Source organism: Rhinoderma darwinii, chromosome 1, assembly GCF_050947455.1.
Source record: "Rhinoderma darwinii isolate aRhiDar2 chromosome 1, aRhiDar2.hap1, whole genome shotgun sequence".
Classification (NCBI taxonomy): domain Eukaryota; kingdom Metazoa; phylum Chordata; class Amphibia; order Anura; family Rhinodermatidae; genus Rhinoderma; species Rhinoderma darwinii.
The window spans coordinates 310,327,451-310,350,553 of NC_134687.1; the positions used below are offsets into that span (position 1 = coordinate 310,327,451).

The following is a 23,103-nucleotide window of genomic DNA, read 5'->3' on the forward strand; positions in this document are numbered from 1 at the left end:
AGAGCCTGCCTGTGTAACTCATCAGCGATTCATCCACCGCTAGGTTTTTTTTCGGCGTTGTACACCGGCATAAATCACTTCTCCAAAATTTTTATCAGGGGCCCTATTTTATACAGGCGGTTACGGCCTGGATCACTACGGGGGGGGGGGGGCTGGTGATTGTCGTTAAAATGAAGGAAGCGCATTAGCACTTCATATCGGCTTCTGGTCGTAACGGCTGAAAAAACAGGTGTGGCATGTGTAGGGCTTGTTGCCCAATATGACCGGATTGAGGGCTTTTTTACTAACCCCATGTTGAGGATGAGCCCCAATTTTTTTTTAAGTTCGCCAGTATTTGTGGGGTGCCACTGCTTTGCATAGGAGGACGTTGGCTTTTCAGCAAAGAATTGGCGAGCATACAGATTGGTTTGGTTGACAACCAGCTCCAATAGTTCATCTGTAATGAATATTTTTTTTTAAATCGAGGGCTGTAAAATTTTCCACATTAATATTTATCCCTGGTGTGGCAATAAATTCTGGGATATTTGGGGAAAATGACTCTGTGGGTACCCGCTCAGTATATTCTGGGGGAATAGAGTGGGCCGTGTTTTGTGGTACTTCTGCGACATGCCCTGTGCTTGTGGACTCTGCAGCGACACTTGAATTACAGAAAGCGTATCACTGTCATCGCTATCACTGGTAGACAACATTTCTACCTCAGACGCGGTTTCTGTACCGCTTTCATCAGAGTCAGAAATGAACATGGCGTATTCCTCTTCCACCGTGAACCTTCTATGGGCCATTGTAATTACACGCACGTACAGCAAAGACTGTAACCAGACGCACACGCAGACAAATGTTATTATTTTTTCTTTACTTTTTTTTTTTTCACAGACTAAAATGCACGGACGTCACAAAAGCACGCTCCACAAAAAACTGATGCCGAACAAACACGTAGACTATAAAACTTTTTTGTTTACATATATATTTTTTTACAGACGTCACACAAAAACCCTAGGCTAATCCTAGACTAAACCTAGGCTAACTCTAGAATAGAACCTAGACTAACCCTAAGGGCACGTTCACACGTGGTGGAATTCTCCAGTGGCCGTTTTTTACAGTTGTTTCAATACATTTTTAGGAAAGTTAGTGCAGACGTTGCGGAAAACTCCGCTGCGGACCATAGGCTGCGGTGCAGAATTTTGCCTCCGCAGCATACACTGACTGTTGCGGAGAAGAAGCGGAATTTCACTGCGGATTTCAGCCTTTGCAATGCAAAAACTGAAATCTGTGGCAAGTCTGCTGTGTTTTCTGCAACGTCTGAACTACCTGTCAAATATGCAAATGTTGGTGCATTCGTTGCGTAATTGCCCCAAATCTGCACCAACATTTGTAGCGGAAAAACTCTGCCACGTGTGAACGTGCCCTAAGGATAACCATAGCCTAGGTATACAATTGAAGTTTATATAAAGTTTATATATTAGATTATTTGTAATTTTGTGTCTTTGGTGTCACAGTAAAATTCTCTCTCTTTCTCTTCTTATACAGAGTAAGGGTATGTTCACATGAGGTCATTACGTCCGTATTTCGATGCTCCTACTTATGTACGATGCTAGGAGTCCCTGCCTCGCTGCAGGACAACTGTCCCATACTGAAAACATGATTACAGTACAGGACACTTGTCCTGCAGCGAGGCAGGGACTCCTAGCATCGTACATAAGTATGATGCTAGGAGCCCGGCTCCCTGCACTGTGTTCGGTCCGGGACTTGCGGCCGAAATACGTCCGTCAATTACGGACGTAATGTGCTCGTGTAAACCCAGCCTAACAAGTGTGAGGAGAGACAGGTGGGAGAAACACTGTTTGTCATTTTGTTATCACTGTGAATGGTTCTCACAGTGATCACATGAACGGAGACCACTGTTATTAGTCTCCGATCATCATCTCCATCTGTTATTAGTCTCCGATCATCATCTCCATCTGTTATTGGTATCCGATCATCACTCTGAAGCCTTGGCTGTTGCTAACAGCCTTGGCTTCAGAGGCAGATTACCCGATGACCGGGAAAACCACTCCGATGCGGCCCCCTCCCTTGCTATTGAGCGCCGCATCTGAGGGGTTAAATATGATCGGAGACCACTGCTAGTGGTCTCTGATCGTTGCCCAGCAGCCCGGGCTTCAGGAGATCCCCGCAAAAAACGCTCCGATGCGGCACTTGCTATCGAGTGCCACATCTGAGGGGTTAAATACGATCGGAGATCACTGCTAGTGGTCTACGATCGTTGCCCTGAAGCTCGAGGCTGTTACTAACAGCCCGGTTTTCAGCAGCACCATGCACGATGCGGGGAAAGTTCTTCTGAAGTGCTGATGTGAAAAGCCGACACTTCAGAAGAACTACCCTGAACGGCCGACGTAGAAACACTATACGCCGGTCGTTAAGGGGTTAATATATTTTTTGTTTTGTGATTTGCGTTTTTTGCAGCAGAATCGCTGCGAACCGGCCGCAAAAAACTGAACTACTGCTATTTGACGTGAGATTTACATCCCCATTGAATTCAATGAGGAATTTGCGTAACATATAAGCAGCGTTTACGTACAATTGCCATGCTGCAGAATAAAACTCTGCACCGCAGGTCAATTTCTGAGCGGTATGTCTGCAACGTGTGGATGAGATTTGTTTTATCTCATCCACTTTGCTGCTACTGTATTTGCTCCGCAGTAGTTACACAACGTGTGAACTGGCCCATAGGAGAATAATCCGTGCAGAATTGAACGCATGCTGTGGATTTTCTAATCTGCAGCCTGTCGATTCTGTCATAGATTTTTCACAGCGGATTTCAATATTTCCATAGGGCGAAATCCAGATCAATACGTGTAAGATGCAGTTGTTTTGCGGATTCGCAGAAGTAGACCGGTGTGTGGTCTCAACATTGAACAAATCGACGATAGATAGTTATATACATAGGAGAGCTGAAGATAGATAATAGACAGATGAGACAGAAGCAAGATAGATAGATATGACAAGATGTATAGATAATGGATAGATTTTCAGCTCCATTTTATGGGGGAGGTAATGTGAGCATAGAAAGGGTGGGTTGTATATGCCAATAATCTCCGGAGCGGTCTCTGTGTTCTGTGGTAGACGGAGGAGACGCCGCTATCTCTCTATAGTAGGAGTTCGTGTTTCGTGCACGTACGTGAGACACGACAGGCACACGGCAGCTCTGTGGCGTGAGCAGCAGGAAGTGATGTTGTGCTTCCTGCTCAGGACCCTCCTCCAGGAAGACATAAATCTGTCAGTAGATGTCAGTGACGTGCACGCCGCGCTCTCTCCCCCCCTCACAGCTGCACTGCCGTGTGATTTCCCGGGCATTTCATGTGACACTGCGCACGCGTGCTCACGTTGTGGTGTGACGTGATTGCTGTGTGACAAGTGACGTCTCCTGGAGGACCCTGTGTCCATGAACCCTGTGCAGGTAATGGAATGTGTGCTGTGGTGCGTGTGTACCATGAACTTCGTATATACATGAATAAAGGTGGGCACATTGTTCAGAAACTCACTGAGCACGTGGAATCGACAATGCGCCATACTTTACGAGTTTTGATCACTTTGGAGCCTTCTAATAAGTAGGGATTGTATAAGTCGAGAACCCCTTCAATCTTTTTTTTCTATGGGAAAGAAAATTGCAAGCAGCCTTTTCACTATTGATAAACTCCAAGCCGATTGCGACAGCCTTTACCATAGGTAACAAATTTGCAAGCGGGATTTTACTGCACTTTGCTAACTGCTTTATGTCCCCATGTATGTTGCGATGTTTGTGTAATATTTAGGGTATGTTCACACAGGGAATTCCGTCAGAGAAACCGCACTAAACTGTGGTGCAGTCTTTTGGCCGGAGTGCCCACTGCAGAAAACTGCATGTAAAAAAAAAATAAAAAAATTATACTTACCCGTTGCCATGGTGATGCATCCCTCTGCCATCCTGCAGCCTGGCCTCCTGGGATGTTTTATCCCATGTGATCGCTGCAGCTGTCACGTTGGTTGAAACGTCATCCAAGGAGGCCGGCTTGGACGAAGAAGCACAGAATTCTGGGTAAGTAAGATTAAAAAAAAAAAGAAAGTTGCGGTTTTTGCTGCTTTTCTGCCACAAAGATCGCAACATTTGCCATTTTTTTGCGGGTTTTACCTCCCAATTGAATTCAATGGGGAAAACCTGCAACAAAAAAGGCAGCGATTATGCAAATACAATTGACGTGCTGCTTAAAGAACCGCACCGCAGGGCAATTTCTGAACATTTATTCTACTTCTGATTTGCGCAGCGTGTGGATGAGATTTGTTCAAACCTCATCCCCTCTTACTGGATTACGCTGCGGATTTACCGCAACAAAATCTTTTGCAGAGAATCTGCAGTATTTACAGTGTGTGAACCTTGACCTTAAGGTTCTAATGTACATGCTCCAATATATGGGCCACATTTATCTATGGCGTTAGACACTTTTTACAGAATGGACGACTCATACGTTTTGTAGCAAAGTTGTCAAGATGGTAATGCTTCCCTTTTTTTTTTTTTCCTAATATTAATCATAGAACAGGATTTGAACTGATGGAATCTGATATTGCCCAAGGATTGCCGCAAAATTGTGGGTTTACCGATGCAACGTCCATGTTTTTCTATGAATATAAAGGTCAGAGAGAGCAGCTCTCGCTCTAAAGGACTCAGCCCAGCCATCATTACGTGGTCGTCCATTCAATACTACGTCCGCTTCAGGGGAAAATGTATGGCTGAATAATATAATAATAAAAGCTTTTCCATGGCAACAGCTTATTACCATGTTTTCCAGAAGCCAGCTCTGCGACGATCACCCAGTTGCTAGGGCAGGTGTATTTAGAGAAGGGGTCGTCTTGATGACTTAACACCTTTTAGGTTCCGTTCACACGTAACACAAATACGGTGGATTTTCCACAACAGATTTAGTTGTGGAAAATCCGCAGCATTATACCGTAGCAGCGTGTGGCTGAGATTTGAACAAATATCATCCACACGCTGCATAAATGATGAGCAGAAAAAAACGCTCAAATTGACATGCAGTGCGGTTTTTAGTCCAAAGCATGTAAATTGTATTTAAGTAATTGCTGCTTTTTTGTTGCGGGTTCTACCCATTGAATTCAATGGGGAGGTAAAACCCGCAACAAATAGCAGGTGTTGCGATTTTTGTGGCAGAAAAGCTTATACTTACCCAGAATTCTGTGCTTCTTTGTCCAGGCCAGCCTCCTGGGATGACGCTTCATCCCAAGTGACTGCTGCAGCCAAGTTCTGCAGGACGTCCAAAGGAGAGTATGCTTTTGTTTTCTTCCTCTTCTGTTTTCCGCGTCGGACATTCCGGCCGAAAAACTGCACCACAATTTAGTGTGGTTTTTCAGCCGGAATAAACTGCGGCCGCCGGGTGGATATGCTGTGTATCTTTATGCAGTGTATCCAACCTGTGTAAACATAGCCTTAGGCTCAGTTCACACGTCAGTCAAAATGCGTATGGTTGCGGCAAGTAGTAGAGCAGTAATGGCGGCTGTCCTCGACAGTGGTCTATCACTCATCACTGAGGGACTCCTCACAGCAGTGCCTCATCGGCGATATGTCTCATTACTGACTGACTGATCTTGCCTTCCATAGGCAGTTACAAGTCACAGAACTGCCTATTGTAAATGACCAATCTTTTGTGATCCCGCTGAGCCCGCCTCATTGCGGTTGTGTTAGGAGACTTGTGTCTCAAAATAAGGTCTTTTATGTACTTTATATAAAATTTTAGAAAAGTACTCCTATCGTCCCTTGGTCACCCATCCTGATAACCATGTGTGCTGCACCCCTGTGGCTGATCAGTGACATTACCATCACTGATCTGTATTCAGTTTGTTTTTTTTTTTGTTTGTTTTTTCCAAAGCGCTTTGTTCAAATATATAGCCGATTACCGGCACATGTTTGGTATTGCTGGGGAGAACCGGCATAACTATTTATGTGCTTTTTTTTTTTTTTCTCTCTCCAATGGCACAAGCTGGGCACAACATATTGAAAACTGAAATGGCATAATTGTGGAAAATAAGCAGTTTTCACTCTGCACAATCCACAGGATGGGGGTTTCCACTGTACTGGTACCTTAGGGGCTCTGCAAATGCGACATGACATCCAAAACATTCCAGCAAAATCTGTGCTCCAAGTCAAATGGTGCTTCTTCCCTTCTGAGCCCCGCCACGTGCCCAAACAGCAGTTTACGACCAGATATGGGGCGTTGCCATACTCGAGAAATTACGTAGCGAATAGTGTGGTTTTTCTTTCTTTCTTACGCTTCAGAAAATGAAATATGTTGTTGTTTGATTTAAGAGTATCGGTTAACCCCTTAATGACCAGCCTATTTTGGACCTTAATGACCAAGCTATTTTTTACGTTTTTCAATCGTCGCATTCCAAGAGCTATAACGTTTTTATTTTTGCGTCGACATAGCTGTATAAGGTCTTGTTTTTTGCGGGACGAGTTGTATTTTTTAATAGCACCATTTTGGGGGACATATTATTTATTGAATAACTTTTTTTGGGGGGGAAATAGAAAAAAATCTGAAATTTCGCCGCTCTTTTTTGCGTCCTAAATCTACGCCGTTTACCGTGTGGTATAAATAACACTAACTTTATTCAGCGGGTTGTTACAATTGCAACGATACCAAATTTGTTTAGTTTTTGTATGTTTTACTACTTTTACACAGTAAAAACGCTTTTTTTTCTAAATTATTTGTTTTTGTGTCTCCATATGTGAAGAGCCGTAACGTTTTTATTTTTTCACCTATGCGGTTGTGTGAGGGCTTTTTTTTTGCGGGACGACTAGTTTTTATTGGTACCATTTTGGAGTAGATGCGACTTTTTGATCACTTTTTATCCCATTTTTTTTAAAGTCAGTATTCACAGAAAACAGCAATTTTTCCATAGTTTTTTATTAATTTTTTTACGGCGTTCACCGTGCGGGTTAAATAATGTAATAGATTTATAGTCGGGGTCATTACGGACGCGGCGATACCAAATATGTGTAACTTTTTAACTTTATTTTATTTTTTTAATAGTAAAGCAGTTTGTAAGGGGAAAAGCTGGGTTTTTCATTTTTTTTTTCACATTTTTTTTTTTTAATTAACTTTTATTAAACTTTTTTTTCACTTTTTTTACTAGTCCCACTAGGGGACTTTAATATGCGATTCTGCGATCGCATTTATAATACACTGCAATACTTTTGTATTGCAGTGTATTACTGCCTGTCCGTTTATCACGGACAGGCATCTGCTAGGTCATGCCTGCGGCATGATCTAGCAGGCATTCACTCGAGGCAGACCTGGGGGCCTTTATTAGACCCCCGGCTGCCATTAGAGACACAGACACTCGGCGATCGTGTCGGTGGGGGAGAGAGGGAGCTCCCTCCCTCCAAAACCACTCAGATGCGGTGCTCGCTATTGAGCACCGCATCTGAGGGGTTAAACGTGTGAGATCGATACTAATATCGATCTCACATGGCAGAGCAGGGACGCTCTCAGCCCTCAGCTGCCTCTAGCAGCTGAGAGCAGGGAGATCTGACAGCTCCCTGCTCTGTTTACTTATTCCGATGCCGCGACGTAAAAAGTCTATTGCATCGGAATAAGGCCCGTTAGTGACCGACGTAGAAACACGATGGGCCGGTCACTAACGGGTTAAATGCAAAAAAAAGCAAATGCACCATTTTTATTTTTGTTATTTACTGATAACCGTAAATCATGTGTTGACTGTATTGTACGGATTGTTACAGGGATACCAAATGTCTGATATACAATTTTGTGATGTTTATTTAATAAAATGTATTTAAAATATTGTAATCTTTTAATTGTCTTTGCACTGTTAATAAAAAAAACACACACACACACACACACACACACACACACACACACACACACACACACACACACACACACACACACACACACCCCCCCCAGAGAAAATCCTCTCTTAGACAACTGAAGTCTGTGGCTCACTGTTAGGTCGTATTTACTCGAGCGTGTGCGTTTTGCGCACGCAAAAAATGCGGTGTTTTGCGCGCACAAAAGGTACATAACCGCTCCGTGTGTCAGCAGCGTATGATGCGTGGCTGCGTGATTTTCGCGCAGCCGCCATCATTATGACACTATGTTTTGTAAACAGAAAAGCACATGGTGCTTTTCTGGTTTCATTCATAGTTTTTACTGCTGTTGCGCGAATCACACGCGTCACACTGAAGTGCTTCCGTGTGCTGCGCGTGATTTTCACACACCCATTGACTTCAATGGGTGCGTGATGCGCGAACAACGCACAAATATAGGACATGTCGTGACCCGCTGCGTGAAAATCACTGACAGTCTGCATGGCCCCATTGACTAACATAGGTCTGTGCGAGGCGCGTGAAAATCACGCGCGTTGCACGGACCTATTATACGTTTGTGTAAATAAGCCCTTAGGATATGTGTACACGACCTCTTTTCAGATGTAATGGAGGCGTTTTACGCCTCGAATTACGCCTGAAAAGACTGCTCCAATACGTCGGCAAACATGTTCTGTGCAGAGCGTTGCTGTCCAAAGACAGCGTGTAAAATTACGGCCGCGGCAAAGAAGTGCAGGACAGTTCTTCAGACGTAATTGGAGCCGTTTTTCACTGACTCCAATGAAAACCAGCTCCAATTATGTCCGTAAAAGACGTCGCAAAAAACGCACCTGTAAAAACGTCTGAAATTACGGAGCTGTTTTCAGGAGAAAACAGCTCCTGAATTTCAGACGTATTTGGCTTTGTCATGTGCACATACCCTAAGAGGCAATTTGCTCTGTACATTGCATAGTGGCCGTCACTTGAATAGGAGCAGAGCTGCAGTACTGTAACGCGGCCGCTGTTTCATGACCGGAGCCATCCACTTCTGGCATGGACGTCCGGTGCATGGAGGCAGCCAGAGCAGCTGATTGGTGCGGGGTCTGGGTGTCGTACCCGCACCAATCATATACTGATGACCTATCCAGTGGATAGGTCATCAGTTGTCCGGTAGTGGACAACCCCTTTAAATACTGGCAATGACCGAAATTCAGTATAAGATATTTAGTTAGGCATCTTTATATGTAGGATATTGTACCACCTACTGAAAATTAGAAGTCGCCAAGGAGTTCTGTTACCTCAAGATATAGGCAGAGCGCTTATACAGCTCAAAGAACTGCTAATATTTTTGTAATTTACAGCAGCAGGTGCATTATTCCTTATAGTAAACCATTCAGCTGCCCCAAAACCCCTTTTTTGAAGAGTGTTTTTTTTTTTTGTCTTTTTTTTGCAGGAGGAAAATTCTGCCTCAAAATTCTGTTTGGGATTTTGAGGCAGATTTTGACCTTCCTGCGCGGCGTTTGCGGCGTTTTTCGCTCGCGCCCATTGAGTGATACGGGCAAAAAACTCTGCGAAATACGCTTTCTCTGCCTCCCATTGATGTCAATGGGAGGTCAGAGGCATAAACGCACGAAGATAGGGCATGTCCCTTCTTTCTCCCGCGAGGCGGTTTTACCGTTCGCGGGAGAAAACCGCCTCCCTTTGAAATCAATGGGAGGCATTTTCGGACTGTTTTTGACAAGTTTTGCGGAGCGGTTTCCGCGTCAAAAAACTCGGCAAAATACTCCGTGTGAACAGGGCCTAAGGCTTCATCTCCATCATTCATTAAAATAAATACCCTCATCCGTTCAGGAAGAACGTCTGCATCATCTGAGGTGTTTTCTGTAGCAGCTGTATTGGTATGTTCTGCAGCAGCTTGGGCACAGTTTATTACGAACATTGACCTCTAGCAGTCAACCAGTGGTTGACACAGGAGAAAGAACATACTGCTAAAATGATCTGTAATAGACCTCTTCTGCAGAAATAGAGGAGTAGTTGCTATTGAGCAGCACTTATCCCTGTATGATCATCCGGTTCTGACGTTAAAATGTGGCCTTTAGGCCTTATTCACACGGACGTGTCCGTTTTGCGTGCACAAAATGTCCGTGTGGCATCAGCATATGATGTGCGGCTGTGTGATTTTCGCGCAGCTGGCATCATGATGACACTGTGGTTTTATGTTTACAAACAAAGCACGAGGTGCTTTTCTGTTTTCATTCATTTATTTTACTACTGTAGCGCGCGGCACCCGGAAGTGCTTCCGTCTGCCCAGCGCGATTTGCACGCACCCAATGACTTCAATGGTTGCGTGCTGCGCGAAACACGGGCAAGTATAGGACATGTCATGAGTTTCACGCAGCGCACATACTCTGCGTGAAATTCACTGACAGTCTGAACGGCCCCATTCACTAACCGGTCCGTGTGACGCGCGTGAAAATCACGCGCGTAGCACGGAGGTATAACACGTTCGTGTGAATAAGGCCTTATGCAAATATGTACGCTGGAAAATGTGTACAATAAATAGGAAAAAACTGGTATGCACCAACTTTGTGGCTTGTCATGCAATTTTTTTTTGCACAGCTTGCACTAAAAAAAAACGTATAAACAAGGGGCTGACATTTTCTGTCTTCAGACATAATTAACCCTGTATTGGATCCTGATAGGTCACCTTTTTAACAGTTAGAATGGTGCAGAAAAGTACACTTTTCTACATGTCAAACAGAAACTTGATGGAATGAAGCCGATGTGTGAATAGAACCAAGTTATATCGACACCTTTTTAATTAACACCTCAATATATATAAAAAAAAAAAATGTGGTTATTCCATTAAAAAATTCATAATTGCTGTTTTTTTTTATGAAAAGTGGATTAAAGTTATTTGCATGTTTTATTTTAACAGAACACTTTTTTTTTTTTTTTTTTTTTTTCTTTTTTAATTCTTGTCTTTTAGAAGTTAATACCTGTGTTCTGGGATGGCTGACCACCAACAAGATATTCTACACTTGCCATTAAATGATGGGTCATTTATCGAAGGAGTAAGCAACCAAGTGGTTGTTGCGGTTGTCATCAGTTTAATCTTTATTGCTGCTCTTGCATATTTCATGTTACGGTATGTTTTGTTGTCTTTGTATATAGCATTAAAATAATAAAACTCTGTTCTTTCTATTGTCGTAAATATGGGAAATGTTCTCTTGACCTTCACAAGATGGTGACTAACTACTCTCAACATTCAGACCTGTATAAATGGTAATGTCTGTTTACTAGTTTGCTTCCCGTTGTGCATGTGCCAATGATCTAAGGCAGGTCATATGCATAAGATCATTCAGATTTCCAGATCCACTTATCCAATTTCACATTCCAGCTTGCACACAAGAAAAATATGCCTGTATTTTGCTATACGCAATCAAATCTGCCCATTTTACCTACAAAAATGCCCAATCTCTATACACCGCTAATCCCATTTTCGTATTTTAATCATTGGTCTACATAATTCTGTTTTAGGCTATGTTCACACGGAGTATTTTGCCGAGTTTTTTGAAGCGGAAACCACGTCGCAAAACTCGGCAAAAACGGCCCGAGAACGCCTCCCATTGATTTCAATGGGAGGCGTCTGCGTCTTTTTCCCGCGAGCAGTAAAACTGCCTCGCGGGAAAAAGAAGCGACATGCTCTATCTTCGGGCGCTTCCGCCTCTGACCTCCCATTGACTTCAACGGGAGGCAGAGAAAGTGTATTTCGCAGTGTTTTATGCCCGCGGCGCTCAATGTTCGCGGGCGAAAATCGGCGTGCAGGGAGAGGAAAATCTGCCTCAAAGTTCCAAACGGAATTTTGAGGCAGATATTCCGCCCCCAAAATACTCCGTGTGGTTTGAGCATAATGTTTTCTTTTCCTATACCTAATGTTTTCTTTTTGTAAAATTTGTTAAACAGAAGTGAGCATCAAAACATTCACCCCGAAAATCAGGAAAGAGTAAGAGCCGTTAGGGAGCAACTACAAAATGAGCAGGTATGTTATCTTTTGTATATCATTATGCATGATCGATCTAATATGTCAGCTGCTTGGCCAAGATCATCACTCGCCACCTATTCACAGGGTAGGTTATGAATGTCTGACCACTGGGGGGGGGGGGGGCCCACTGCTGGGAACCCATGATCGCCCGAGCCCTCGTTCCTCCTCCACTGCACGATCAAGTTTGAATAGGACAGTGGTTGATCGTGCTTTCTGCCGTTCCATTTAATGTCTATGGGACTGATGGAGATACATAGCTAAATGACCATATTGGCACAACCCCTTTTTAAATGTCCTATCTTTGAGTAAGAGGAGTCTGGTTCATCTGAAAAATCAAAATCAAAACCACAATAAATATAAATTCTAAAGTTATTTTCTTAAGTTGTTAAATGGGTTGTATGAGATTAGAATAAGGGCCTGGTTTTTTTTGGTTTTTTTTGGTACCAGTAACCCCAGAAGCGGCATCCCTCCTGTCTTTGTGTTCTGTCTGGTATTACAGCTCAACCCTCCCTCCATTCACTTTTATGGAGATTTCTTGGTTCGATCTGTAAGGCTGGTTTGACACACCACTTTAAGCTGCGTTACTTTTGGTGTTTTTCTCGGGGCTAAACTGCTGCACCCAGGTGTTAAAAGTCTACAATTAAATATGTCTACATACATAGCATTTTGGGGGTCAGTGGCACAAAAAAAGCCGCATGCTCTACGCATGGTATTTTTCTCCATAGAAAAAATCGCTTCAAACTTTAGCCATTTTTACATGTGTTTGAAAACGCTACAAAAACCCATGTGAAGGAGGCCTAATGGTAGATTAGAACCGTCCATACAGTTATTGCCTTACATCTTTTTCAGACTTCTTAAAGTGAATATCCACCCTTGAACATCATGTTTGTTTTTTAGGTCTAAATATGTTTACAATTCTGTGTTTGATACATTTCTTAATGTATCTTTATAGCAGTTAAAGCTTCAAATCCCTTTCACCCGTATGCAATAAGCTCCTAAGGTCCTCCTACCGAATTTTGTAACAAAAAGCGGCATGATGATAAAAAGTGTAAATTCACTTATGGCATATCTAATAAATGATGCAGTCGTACATCCCTGCTTTTTGAAATGATTCTTAAAGAGGCTCTGTCACCAGATTTTGCAACCCCTATCTGCTATTGCAGCAGATCGGCGCTGCAATGTAGATTACAGTAACGTTTTTATTTTTTTAAAAACGAGCATTTTTGGCCACGTTATGACCATTTTCGTATTTATGCAAATGAGGCTTGCAAAAGTACAACTGGGCGTGTTGAAAAGTAAAAGTACAACTGGGCGTGTATTATGTGCGTACATCGGGCGTGTTTACTACTTTTACTAGCTGGGCGTTGTGTATAGAAGTATCATCCACTTCTCTTCACAACGCCCAGCTTCTGGCAGTGCAGATCTGTGACGTCACTCACAGGTCCTGCATCGTATCGGCACCAGAGGCTACAGTTGATTCTGCAGCAGCATTTGCAGGTAAGTAGCTACATCGACTTACCTGCAAACGCCGATGCTGCTGCAGAATCATCTGTAGCCTCTGGTGCCGATGTGTCCTCGCTCGTCTGACACGATGCAGGACCTGTGAGTGACGTCACAGCGTGATCTCTGGAGAACACGGCTGTGTCTGCACTGCCAGAAGCTGGGCGTTGTGAAGAGAAGTGGATGATACTTCTATACACAACGCCCAGCTAGTAAAAGTAGTAAACACGCCCCGATGTACGCACATAATACACGCCCAGTTGGACTTTTACTTTTCAACACGCCCAGTTGTACTTTTGCAAGCCTCATTTGCATAAATACGAAAATGGTCATAACTTGGCCAAAAATGCTCGTTTTTTAAAAATAAAAACGTTACTGTAATCTACATTGCAGCGCCGATCTGCTGCAATAGCAGATAGGGGCTGCAAAATCTGGTGACAGAGCCTCTTTAAGGTTAGGAACACACACCGCGGATTTTCCGCGACCGATTCGTTGCGGAAAATCCGCAGAGTTTTACAGTACCAGCAGTGTGGGTGAGATTTCAACAAATCTCGTCCCCACACTGTGGAAAAATGCAGCTGAACCACACATAAATTGACTTGCGGTTTCTTCAAACGCAGCATCTTAATTAATGCTGTGGAATCACAGCTCTTCTGTTGCGGGTTTTCCCATTGCATTCAATGGGGTTCTTAAACCTACAACAAAGTGATGTGTGTTATATCTGCGGTGGAATCACATCGCAAGTAAGTTTTTATTTTTTATTTTTTTTGTACTTGCCCAGAGTTCCCTGCTTCTCCAGTCCGGCCACCCTCTATGATGTAGCAGGCCATGTGACCGCTGCAGCGGTCACATGGCCTGCAACGTCATCCAGGGAGGCTGGTGTGGACGTCCGAGGTGGGAAGGGGTAAGTACGTGCGATAATTTACACTTGAAAAAACGTGTTTTTGGACTGCATTCACTGCAGTGTTCAGGTCAGATACGCTGCGCAGCTTGACGCAGTGTATCCGCCCTGAATATGCAGTGTGTGTTCCTACTCTTAGGGTATGTTCACACGTAGTCAACAAAAACGTCTGAAGATCCAGAGCTGTTTTCAAGGGAAAACAGACCCTGCTTTTCAGACGTTTTTTGACCAACTCGCATTTTTCGCGCCGTTTTCGCGGCGTTTTTTACGTCCGTTTTTGGAGCGGTTTTCATTGGAGTCTATGAGAAAACAGCTCCAAAAACGTCTGAAAGAAGTGTCCTGCACTTCTTTTGACGAGGCTGTATTTTTACGAGTCGTCGTTTGACAGCTGTCAAACGACGACGCGTAATAAACAGGTCGTCTGCACAGTACGTCGGCAAACCCATTCAAATGAATGGGCAGATGTTTGCCGACGTATTGTAGCCATATTTTCAGACGTAAAACGAGGCATAATACGCCTCGTATACGTCTGAAATTTGGCCGTGTGAACATACCCTTAGAGTAAAAAAAAAATAAATGTTGGAAGTTGATGGCTAACGAACTTATATTTGTACTGGTTTGTGTTTTTTTTTTTTTTTAAACTTTATTGTGAAATATTTGAAACTACATGCCTCAAAAGTGTATTGGATTTGGGAAAAATAGTCATCGCAATGTACAGATTTATGAATTGTAGTTTTTGTTTTTTGTATTAACAGGAAACATCTGTCCAACCTCGGCATCAATTCTACTCCGATATGTCTTGCCCAGTCTGTTTACAGCAGGCTACGTTTCCAGTGGAAACCAACTGTGGACATCTCTTTTGTGGTAAATAAATCTAATTCCTTGCTTCGTAACATTTGATTTGTTTCTCTTCATGTGAAATATTCATTATTTTTATGTACATTTGTAGTATAATGTATTACCCAATGTGGTATATAATAAAAAAAAAAAGTGTTTTAAACAGTTCTAATTCTCTTTATAGGTCCATGCATTATTGCGTACTGGAGATATGGGTCATGGCTTGGTGCTATCAGCTGTCCTATTTGCCGGCAAACCGTAAGAAGGAATGTTTGCATAGTTTTGTGTGATTCCTTATGTTATAACTGGATGTGACTTCAGGACCAGATTTACAATCTTGGCTCTAAGGAAATTTTTCTCTTACTACAACCCAAGTGCCTAAGAGTTATCATGGTTTCATCTCCTATAACATGCCTTTGATATTGAAGTTCTATTCACTAAACGTCTAACATAGTTAAAAAAAAAATACTACGGTAATTAAGAATATGTATTTAGCAAAAATTTAAATGAGTATGGTCAATAAATCTTGATGCTGTTTAATTCTTAAATCTATGTGGTTCTTGGTAGTCCTTCCAGAGTATTCTGGCAGCAGGCATCATCGTATCTCGTCTTAATGTGCCGACACTGAAGTTTTTTTTTTAATACCTTTAATTCTATGCGAGGATATGATGCATGAAGAACCACTATTGAGGGCAACATTTTTTCTTTTTTCTGTCAGGTGTAATGCTGTCTTGGAGACCTTATGTGAATGCAAATTGCCAAATTCATCGATGTCCCCACACATAACTAGATGTTAATGTGCATGCTAGATTTTAGTTACATTATGTAGGTAGGCTTAACCAGTTCAGGACCGGGCTTTTTTGCACCTTCAGGACCAGACACCGTTTAGCCATTTTTAACACGTGTTCGTTAAATGGCTATAACGTTTTTATTTGGGCTAACGACGTGATTTTTGCGACGTTTTTTCCGTAGACAATGCAGGCTTCATTTTTTATCGTTTTTATACACACCTTTTTTGCTATTTTAGAATTTTTATTCATAAAGTTTGAAAATAATAGTAAAAAAATAAGCTTTTTTACGTTTCAGCTATTTTCTTGGGGTAATAACATAGTTTTACCCTAAAATAGACCTTTTATTTGTGATCGCCATTGTCTACCGTAAATTTTAATATATTGCAATTCTATATTAGGGTAATTGGGTCAGCGCTAGCGTTACAACAATGATTGGCGGGGGGAACGTTTTTTTTTGGGGGTGGGTATTTTATGTGTATTTATTTAATTTTTTTTGCACTTTACTTTATTATTTTTTTATTACTATGGTCTGTCCCCCAAAGGTCAAAAAAGACCTTTGGGGAACTTTATATATTTATTTTTTTTTCTTTCTTTTACACCATGTTTTTCCCCTGTATTTGGATCTGCACAGCAGCCCCAGTTACAGGGGAAATCAGCCCTCTCATAGTGACGATTGTCACTAATAGGGCTGTGCTGGGTCTTGTAAGACCCAGCAGCAGTCTGTCAGTAACAGCACCCGGCGATCATGTGACCAGTCACATGATCACCGGGAGGAATAGAGATAGCGCCGCTGCTGCTGTCTCTATTCCTATACACAGCGTTCATTGAACGCTGTGTAAAAAGACATCGGAGAAGACAGAAGCAGCGAAAGCTGGTTCTATCCTCTCCTCAGGGTCCCCGGCAGTCACTGACAGCCGGAGACCCGACATTCAGCTGCCCGATCGCGCGGGCAGCAAGTTAAAACCTGAGCCGTAAAAAGTCTATGGCTCGGGTTTTAAAGACCCTGACCGCTGGCCGTAAATTTACAGCCAGCGGTCGGGAACCAGTTAAACTGAGCCGGTCGCCTGCATTTCACCTATTAAACCAGCAATAGCTTGTGGAAGCGGGTGAAAAATAATTTTTATGTCACCTATCATCTTCTAAGTAGGCTCTGTACCTTTTTAGTGTTCCTGTGAGGTATGCTAACGAGCATAAGTTATAACTTTATTCCTCAAACCTTTCCAAGTTTACCCTGCCTCCTTACTTTAGATTGACTGACTGCTCCTCCCCTCCCCCCATCACACACACAATCCTGCGCTTGCACATTGATCTGGTGCGTGCGCACAACTGGACACCATAGCGGCGCATGCGCAGTAGCTAGATTTGAGGCCCGGACGAAGCAGGCAAGGGTGTCGGACCATACATGACTGGCGCGTGTGCGCTATGTCAGGCGAGCATTCAGCGCAGGCCAGTTTTTGGCGATGGGCGGGCATAAAAAGAGGGACAAATAAGGCTGCCAGATTATTATCATAAAAGGCGCGTAATGTCTGCAGATGACTATTTACGGTCAGAGGAGGAGTTTAGGAGAGGAGATAACGGCAATGAACTTTTGACAGCAGCGTCCAGCGAGGGGTGAGTAGAGTTCAATAGGTGATACTGGTGACCGGTTCCCTTTAACAGAAAATGTCATCAGAACTTTGCAGCAGTGCGACTTTTAGGCTTTCGGTCTTTTAACTTCAGCCATTCATATCTCAACATGGAAATAATGTACACTAAAGATTGTATGCTGAAGGATTATGGGCCTAGCATTCTGACACTTATTGCTGAAGAGTTTTGGTATGCTAGCTGTGTGATCCCTTCTCATCTGGTTCGCAAAGAGGAACGCACTCTTTAGCATGCAGCATGCTCCTTTGAGCAGTAGAACACACAAGCACCATTTAATTGATGCCCTAGTTGGGAGGACTGTCGGATTACAGATCCTCTTAAATTAAAGCTTGCCATACACATTAGATTGCAAATGGCCAATTCCACAGATTTCGTCAGAATCCACCTACATTCTGATGTGTATTGGGGCACCCAGACAGTCCCTTGATGCCTCCTGTCAGGGAAACGAATGATTGGGAATGTTTGATTTCAAAATGCCCAATCCTTTGTTCCTCCAGGAGATAAGCCGCTACCAGATACCTTGTTCCTATCTTACCATTGACCTAACCTTGAACGTTTGGCCGATCCTGCATGTACATGTTTATGGAGTAGTCAAAGTGAGGGGCCAGACAGCTATCTTATGTGTATAGCTGTGGTTTTTTTTTTTGTTTTTTTTTTACAGAAACTTTTTTTTAAATTAAATCCTTTCTGTATATTCACTTGCTACAGTTGTACTCCTGTTATACAGTTAACAAATTATTATTTTTTTAATCCTAGGTAACTTTATTGTTTCCAGTGTTTCAAGCCAGTGAGCAGCAAGATGCCCAAGAGATATTTCAGGAAGTTAATAGTTATAATAGAAGATTTTCTGGTCAACCCCGATCTGTAAGTAAAAAAATGAATAGCCTTTGATGATGATGTTGTTTGAGGGTATGTTCACACAGCTTATTTTCAGCCGGTTTTCAGCATAAACGCCCTGAAAAATGGCTAAAAGTACGGAGGCTGAACACCTCCAAACATCTGCCCATTTTAATTGGAAAAACGGCGTTTAATTCCGACGGGGCGCTTTTTTTACGTGGCCGTTTGAAAAAACGGCGCGTAAAAAGTGCATGTCCATTCTTGAGCCGTTTTTGGAACAGTTTTTCATTGTCTCAATAGAAAAACCGCTCAAAAAATGTCAGTAAAAACGACTGTAAAATACAGAGTTTTTTTTTCAAGGGAAACCGGCCTCTGATTTTCAACCTTTTTAGTTTCGCGTGTGAACGTACACTTAATATCATTGGGCCTAGTGCACACGGCAGTCCCTGCGGCTTTGAAATAGAGCTATGTCAGAAATATTCAATACTTCTAAAGGAGAATACCTCTTTAATACGATATCCAATCGAACATGCCACGTATGAGGTTAGAGGCATACAGAGGTACAGTAGAGCCCCGAGAAAAGTCTTTGGGGGTACTATTATGGATTTGTGCAACTTGAAATTTCTACGGAGCCTTATTATGGCAATGTGCGTGAGACATTATTTTTAGTCTATGTTAAGGGGGGTAAAAATTTCAGCAGGTATTGTTTACAAATTGCTTCCATCTCCTCTCCTGAATGATCAGCTGAGCTTATTTATGACCAAATCAAAGTTGGTCATAAAATTCTCAAAAAACGCGCAATCTGGTAAAAAGACAAAAGGATTTCAATGTGAATTGGATTCTGCAGGCTGCTATGTACTAGACTGCGGAAGCCAAACTGAGCAAAATGATTGATTAAAACCAATTGTAAAAGTGTGTAGTTTTTGTTTTGGTTTTTTTTTTTTGTTTTTTTTTCTTGCTTTGCATATAACACACCCAATTAAATAAAACAATGTATGCGGTTAATTGCAGGTTTAGTTTGGTAATAAACTAAGTAATCCAGGTCAATTTGCTGTCAAAACTGTAGGTTGACTGGCATTAAAGAGGCTCTGTCACCAGATTTTGCAACCCCTATCTCCTATTGCAGCAGATCGGCGCTGCAATGTAGATAAGAGTAACGTTTTGTTTTTTTTAAAAACGAGCATTTTTGGCCAAGTTATGACCATTTTTATATTTATGCAAATGAGGCTTTCTAAAGTCCAACTGGGCGTGTATTGTGTGTGTACATCTGGGCATTTTTACTTGTTTTACTAGCTGGGCGTTGTGTATAGAAGTGTATGATGCTGACGAATCAGCATCATCCACTTCTCTTCGTTAACACCCAGCTTCTGGCAGTGCAGACACACAGCGTGTTCTCAAGAGATCACGCTGTGACATCATTTCCTGCCCCAGGTCCTGCATCGTGTCGGACGAGCGAGGACACATCGGGACCAGAGGCTACATTTGATTCTGCAGCAGCATCGGCGTTTGCAGGTAAGTAGCTACATCGACTTACCTGCAAATGCTGCTGCAGAATCAACTGTAGCCTCTGGTGCCGATGTGTCCTCGCTCGTCCGACACGATGCAGGACCTGGGGCAGGAAGTGAGTGACGTCACAGCGTGATCTCTCGAACACGCTGTGTCTGTGCACTGCCAGAAGCTGTGTGGTAACGAAGAGAAGTGGATGATGCTGATTCGTCAGCATCATACACTCCCATTCACAACGCAGAGCTAGTAAAAGAAGTAAAAACGCCCCGATGTACGCACATAATACACGCCCAGTTGTACTTTAGAAAGCCTCATTTGCATAAATATAAAAATGGTCATAACTTGGCCAAAAATGCTCGTTTAAAAACAAAAACGTTACTCTTATCTACATTGCAGCGCCGATCTACTGCAATAGGAGATAGGGGTTGCAAAATCTGGTGACAGAGCCTCTTTAAGTCTTGTGACAAGTCTGTGCAATCTGAACTGATGTGTATATGTGGTCTGGGCCAAAAGAAAGTGGGAGAGGTGTACTAAGCCAAAGACACAAACAAATTTGGTTCATTTTACAACGTTTAAAGACCTTTACACCAATATTTTGCACAAAAATGGTGGTAATGTACGCCTGCCATGAGATGGCCATAAAAGAGAAATATGCTGAACATGCTTAGTAAGTTGCACCAAATATATTTTGCCAATTTCATAAATTTTGCGCTATTTTTTTTACTCCCAAATGCATGCTTCCTATGACACTGGATAAATGTCTTGAAAGTATATGACCACATTTAAGCAGTTCATGTGTGTGACCTTCTGTAGTATACATATGTTTGTATATAACCCATTTAATTGCAGCATGTGAAATGGCGTTTTTTTCTTTTCTTTTAATCTAGCTCATGGATAGAATAATGGACTTGCCAACATTGCTACGCCATGCGTTCCGTGAAATGTTTTCTGTGGGTGGCTTATTCCAGATGTTTCGCATAAGGATTGTACTCTGCCTGCTTGGAGCAATTTTCTATCTGGTTTCACCCTTGGACATTATTCCTGAAGCTGTGTTTGGTGTCCTAGGCTTCATGGATGACTTGTTTGTCATATTTTTATTACTTATTTACATATCTATCATGTATCGGGAAGTAGTGACTCAAAGATTTACATAGGTGAAAGATGAAGAAGGCGTCGCACCATTATAGAAGCCTTTAAATAACTATGCAGGTTTGATTTTACTGAACTATCTGCTTAACTGGAATTTTTTCATCACTATGTTATCTGTCCTGTCCTTTCATCACTTTAGGATTGTTTCCTGGCTGTGGCTAAAAAAAACAAAAAACCTCATTGAAAATTGCACAAAACTAGCCCTAACAGTATGTTAGTCCTACTTACACCTACTATATAATCCTATAGAAATCAGTGGATTTTCAAACCATTTAAATAAAACATCAATTCTTTATTGTTCATATTAAAATGGACTAACATACAATTGACAATGAAGGAATGATCCACCGTTGTACTGAGCTTGAACAACCGCCCCCGTGCAACCAATCTTCTGACAGGGTCATTAGCGTATGGACGCATCTCTCTAGTGATGGCCTCAGGCATTCGCAAAAGGAGACAGGAAACGGGCATGGTCACATGTCTGACAGCAGGTGGGTATGCGCAGTTACGGGTAGGTTTCCATTGATTTCCTTACGCTACTTTTATACTTCTAGGTTCACATGATGTTCAGTCGAAGATACTGTGTGTAATATATATATGCATATGCCCATTATATACGTCACCCACGCTTCCTGACGAGGCTATATTCGAAACTTGCGTGTGGGCAGCATGGCACCTTACCCCCCCCCCCCTGCGGTTTTTCATCTCGGTAGGTAATGTACCATTACATGCACTGGTTGTGTTACCTGTTATTTTCTAGGTAGACTGGTATGCCCTTCAGGCCCTTCTGAATAGAGCACTCAACAGCTATTTGTATAACCTCATACTAGGGACCACAGTACTGATTGCACAGGGGTAGCTGTTTGGGGGTCAGTGCAACTGTGGACTAGTCCTCCATAGCCCATTGTATGTTTGTCTGTTTTAGGCTGCGTTCACATCTGCGTCAGGGCTCTGTTCGGTCGGAACGGAGCCCTGACTGACACCATGGATTTTAAATTGTGCAGAGGTTCTGTTTTGACGGAATCCATAGCGCAGTCGACCGGTAGTCATTCCGTCAATACGACGTAACCCCTGCACAACGGAGACAAACGGAAACCATTTGCACTTGAGCCGTCACTGTTGAAATCAATGGTAATGGAAACCTCTGGTTTCCGTTTGTGTCAGTCAGGGCTCCGTTCCGACGGAGAATTTTGACGGAACGGAGCCCTGACGCAGATGTGAACGCAGCCTTAATGTGGACAATAAAGCAGTGTTTTGTTTTTTTTTATTAAATGGTTTGAAACTCCACTGATTTTTGTAGGAGATATATTGTTTTGGAATATACCTTTGCTACAGTATGAAAGGTTAATATGCACTGGATTAAATTAATCTTAACCTGTTTACACCTTGCAGCATCGGCATTCTGGCTACATGCATTAATGTACCACCGTCGCAAGAATTTACAATATCCTGTTCACACCGTGTAGTTTTCAAACCACATTATGCCCTGTTTGTCTGGCTCTTGCTTTGATTTTGTCTTTATAAAATTTAATGATAATAATACTGCAGGGAAAAAATAAATGCAAAAACTATTGTTTTGCAGTTTTTTTCACCAGGTATTGCAGTGCGGTACTCCACAGAACTCATTACCTAAAATTGCCAATACTCAAGAAAAAAAAAAGACCTGTGATACATGCGAGGTCTGCTATAAGGTGTGAAAAAGTCCTTTACAGTCAGGGTATGTTCACACGCAGTGTTTTCAGACGTAATTCGGGCGTTTTACGCCTTGCATTATGCCTGAAATAACGCTCCTAATATGCCTACAAACATCTGCCCATTGCTTTCAATGGGAATTACGATTTGTTCCCACGAGCCTCTATTTAACGCGTCTGTCAAAATACGGCGCGTTAAATGTGCAGGACACTTCTTGGGACGTTTTTGGAGGCATTTTTCATTTCCATTGAAAAACGGCCGTGAAAAACGCGAGTTGTTAAAAAAAGAAAAAAGTCTGAAAATCAGGAGCTGTTTTCGCCTGAAAACA

General features: G+C 42.4%; 1 protein-coding gene across 3 annotated transcripts; it reads left to right on the top strand.

Moving 5' to 3' along the window:
* The first annotated feature begins 3,264 nt into the window (after window positions 1-3,264).
* RNF170 (ring finger protein 170) lies at window positions 3,265-22,655 on the top strand. Of its 3 annotated transcripts, none has more exons than XM_075825521.1 (7): window positions 3,265-3,454; window positions 10,863-11,021; window positions 11,840-11,915; window positions 15,075-15,183; window positions 15,341-15,414; window positions 18,348-18,455; window positions 20,822-22,655. In XM_075825521.1, the coding sequence occupies exons 2-7, from the start codon at window positions 10,885-10,887 to the stop codon at window positions 21,086-21,088; spliced, it is 771 nt and encodes a 256-aa protein (XP_075681636.1). In that variant the 5' UTR covers window positions 3,265-3,454; window positions 10,863-10,884; the 3' UTR covers window positions 21,089-22,655. The 3 variants fall into 3 exon arrangements, with proteins under 3 accessions (XP_075681636.1, XP_075681638.1, XP_075681637.1); XM_075825523.1 differs by having other exon boundaries at window positions 3,454-3,514; XM_075825522.1 differs by lacking the exon at window positions 3,265-3,454 and adding an exon at window positions 3,524-3,723.
* The last annotated feature ends 448 nt before the right edge of the window (window positions 22,656-23,103 follow it).

Excerpts from the sequence above, each read along its gene's own strand:
- RNF170 (XM_075825521.1), top strand. The coding sequence starts at position 10,885 with ATGGCTGACCACCAACAAGATATTCTACACTTGCCATTAAATGATGGG. Across the intron at positions 11,022-11,839 it reads CTTGCATATTTCATGTTACG|AAGTGAGCATCAAAACATTC; the intron begins GTATGTTTTGTT and ends TTTGTTAAACAG. Across the intron at positions 18,456-20,821 it reads TTTCTGGTCAACCCCGATCT|CTCATGGATAGAATAATGGA; the intron begins GTAAGTAAAAAA and ends CTTTTAATCTAG.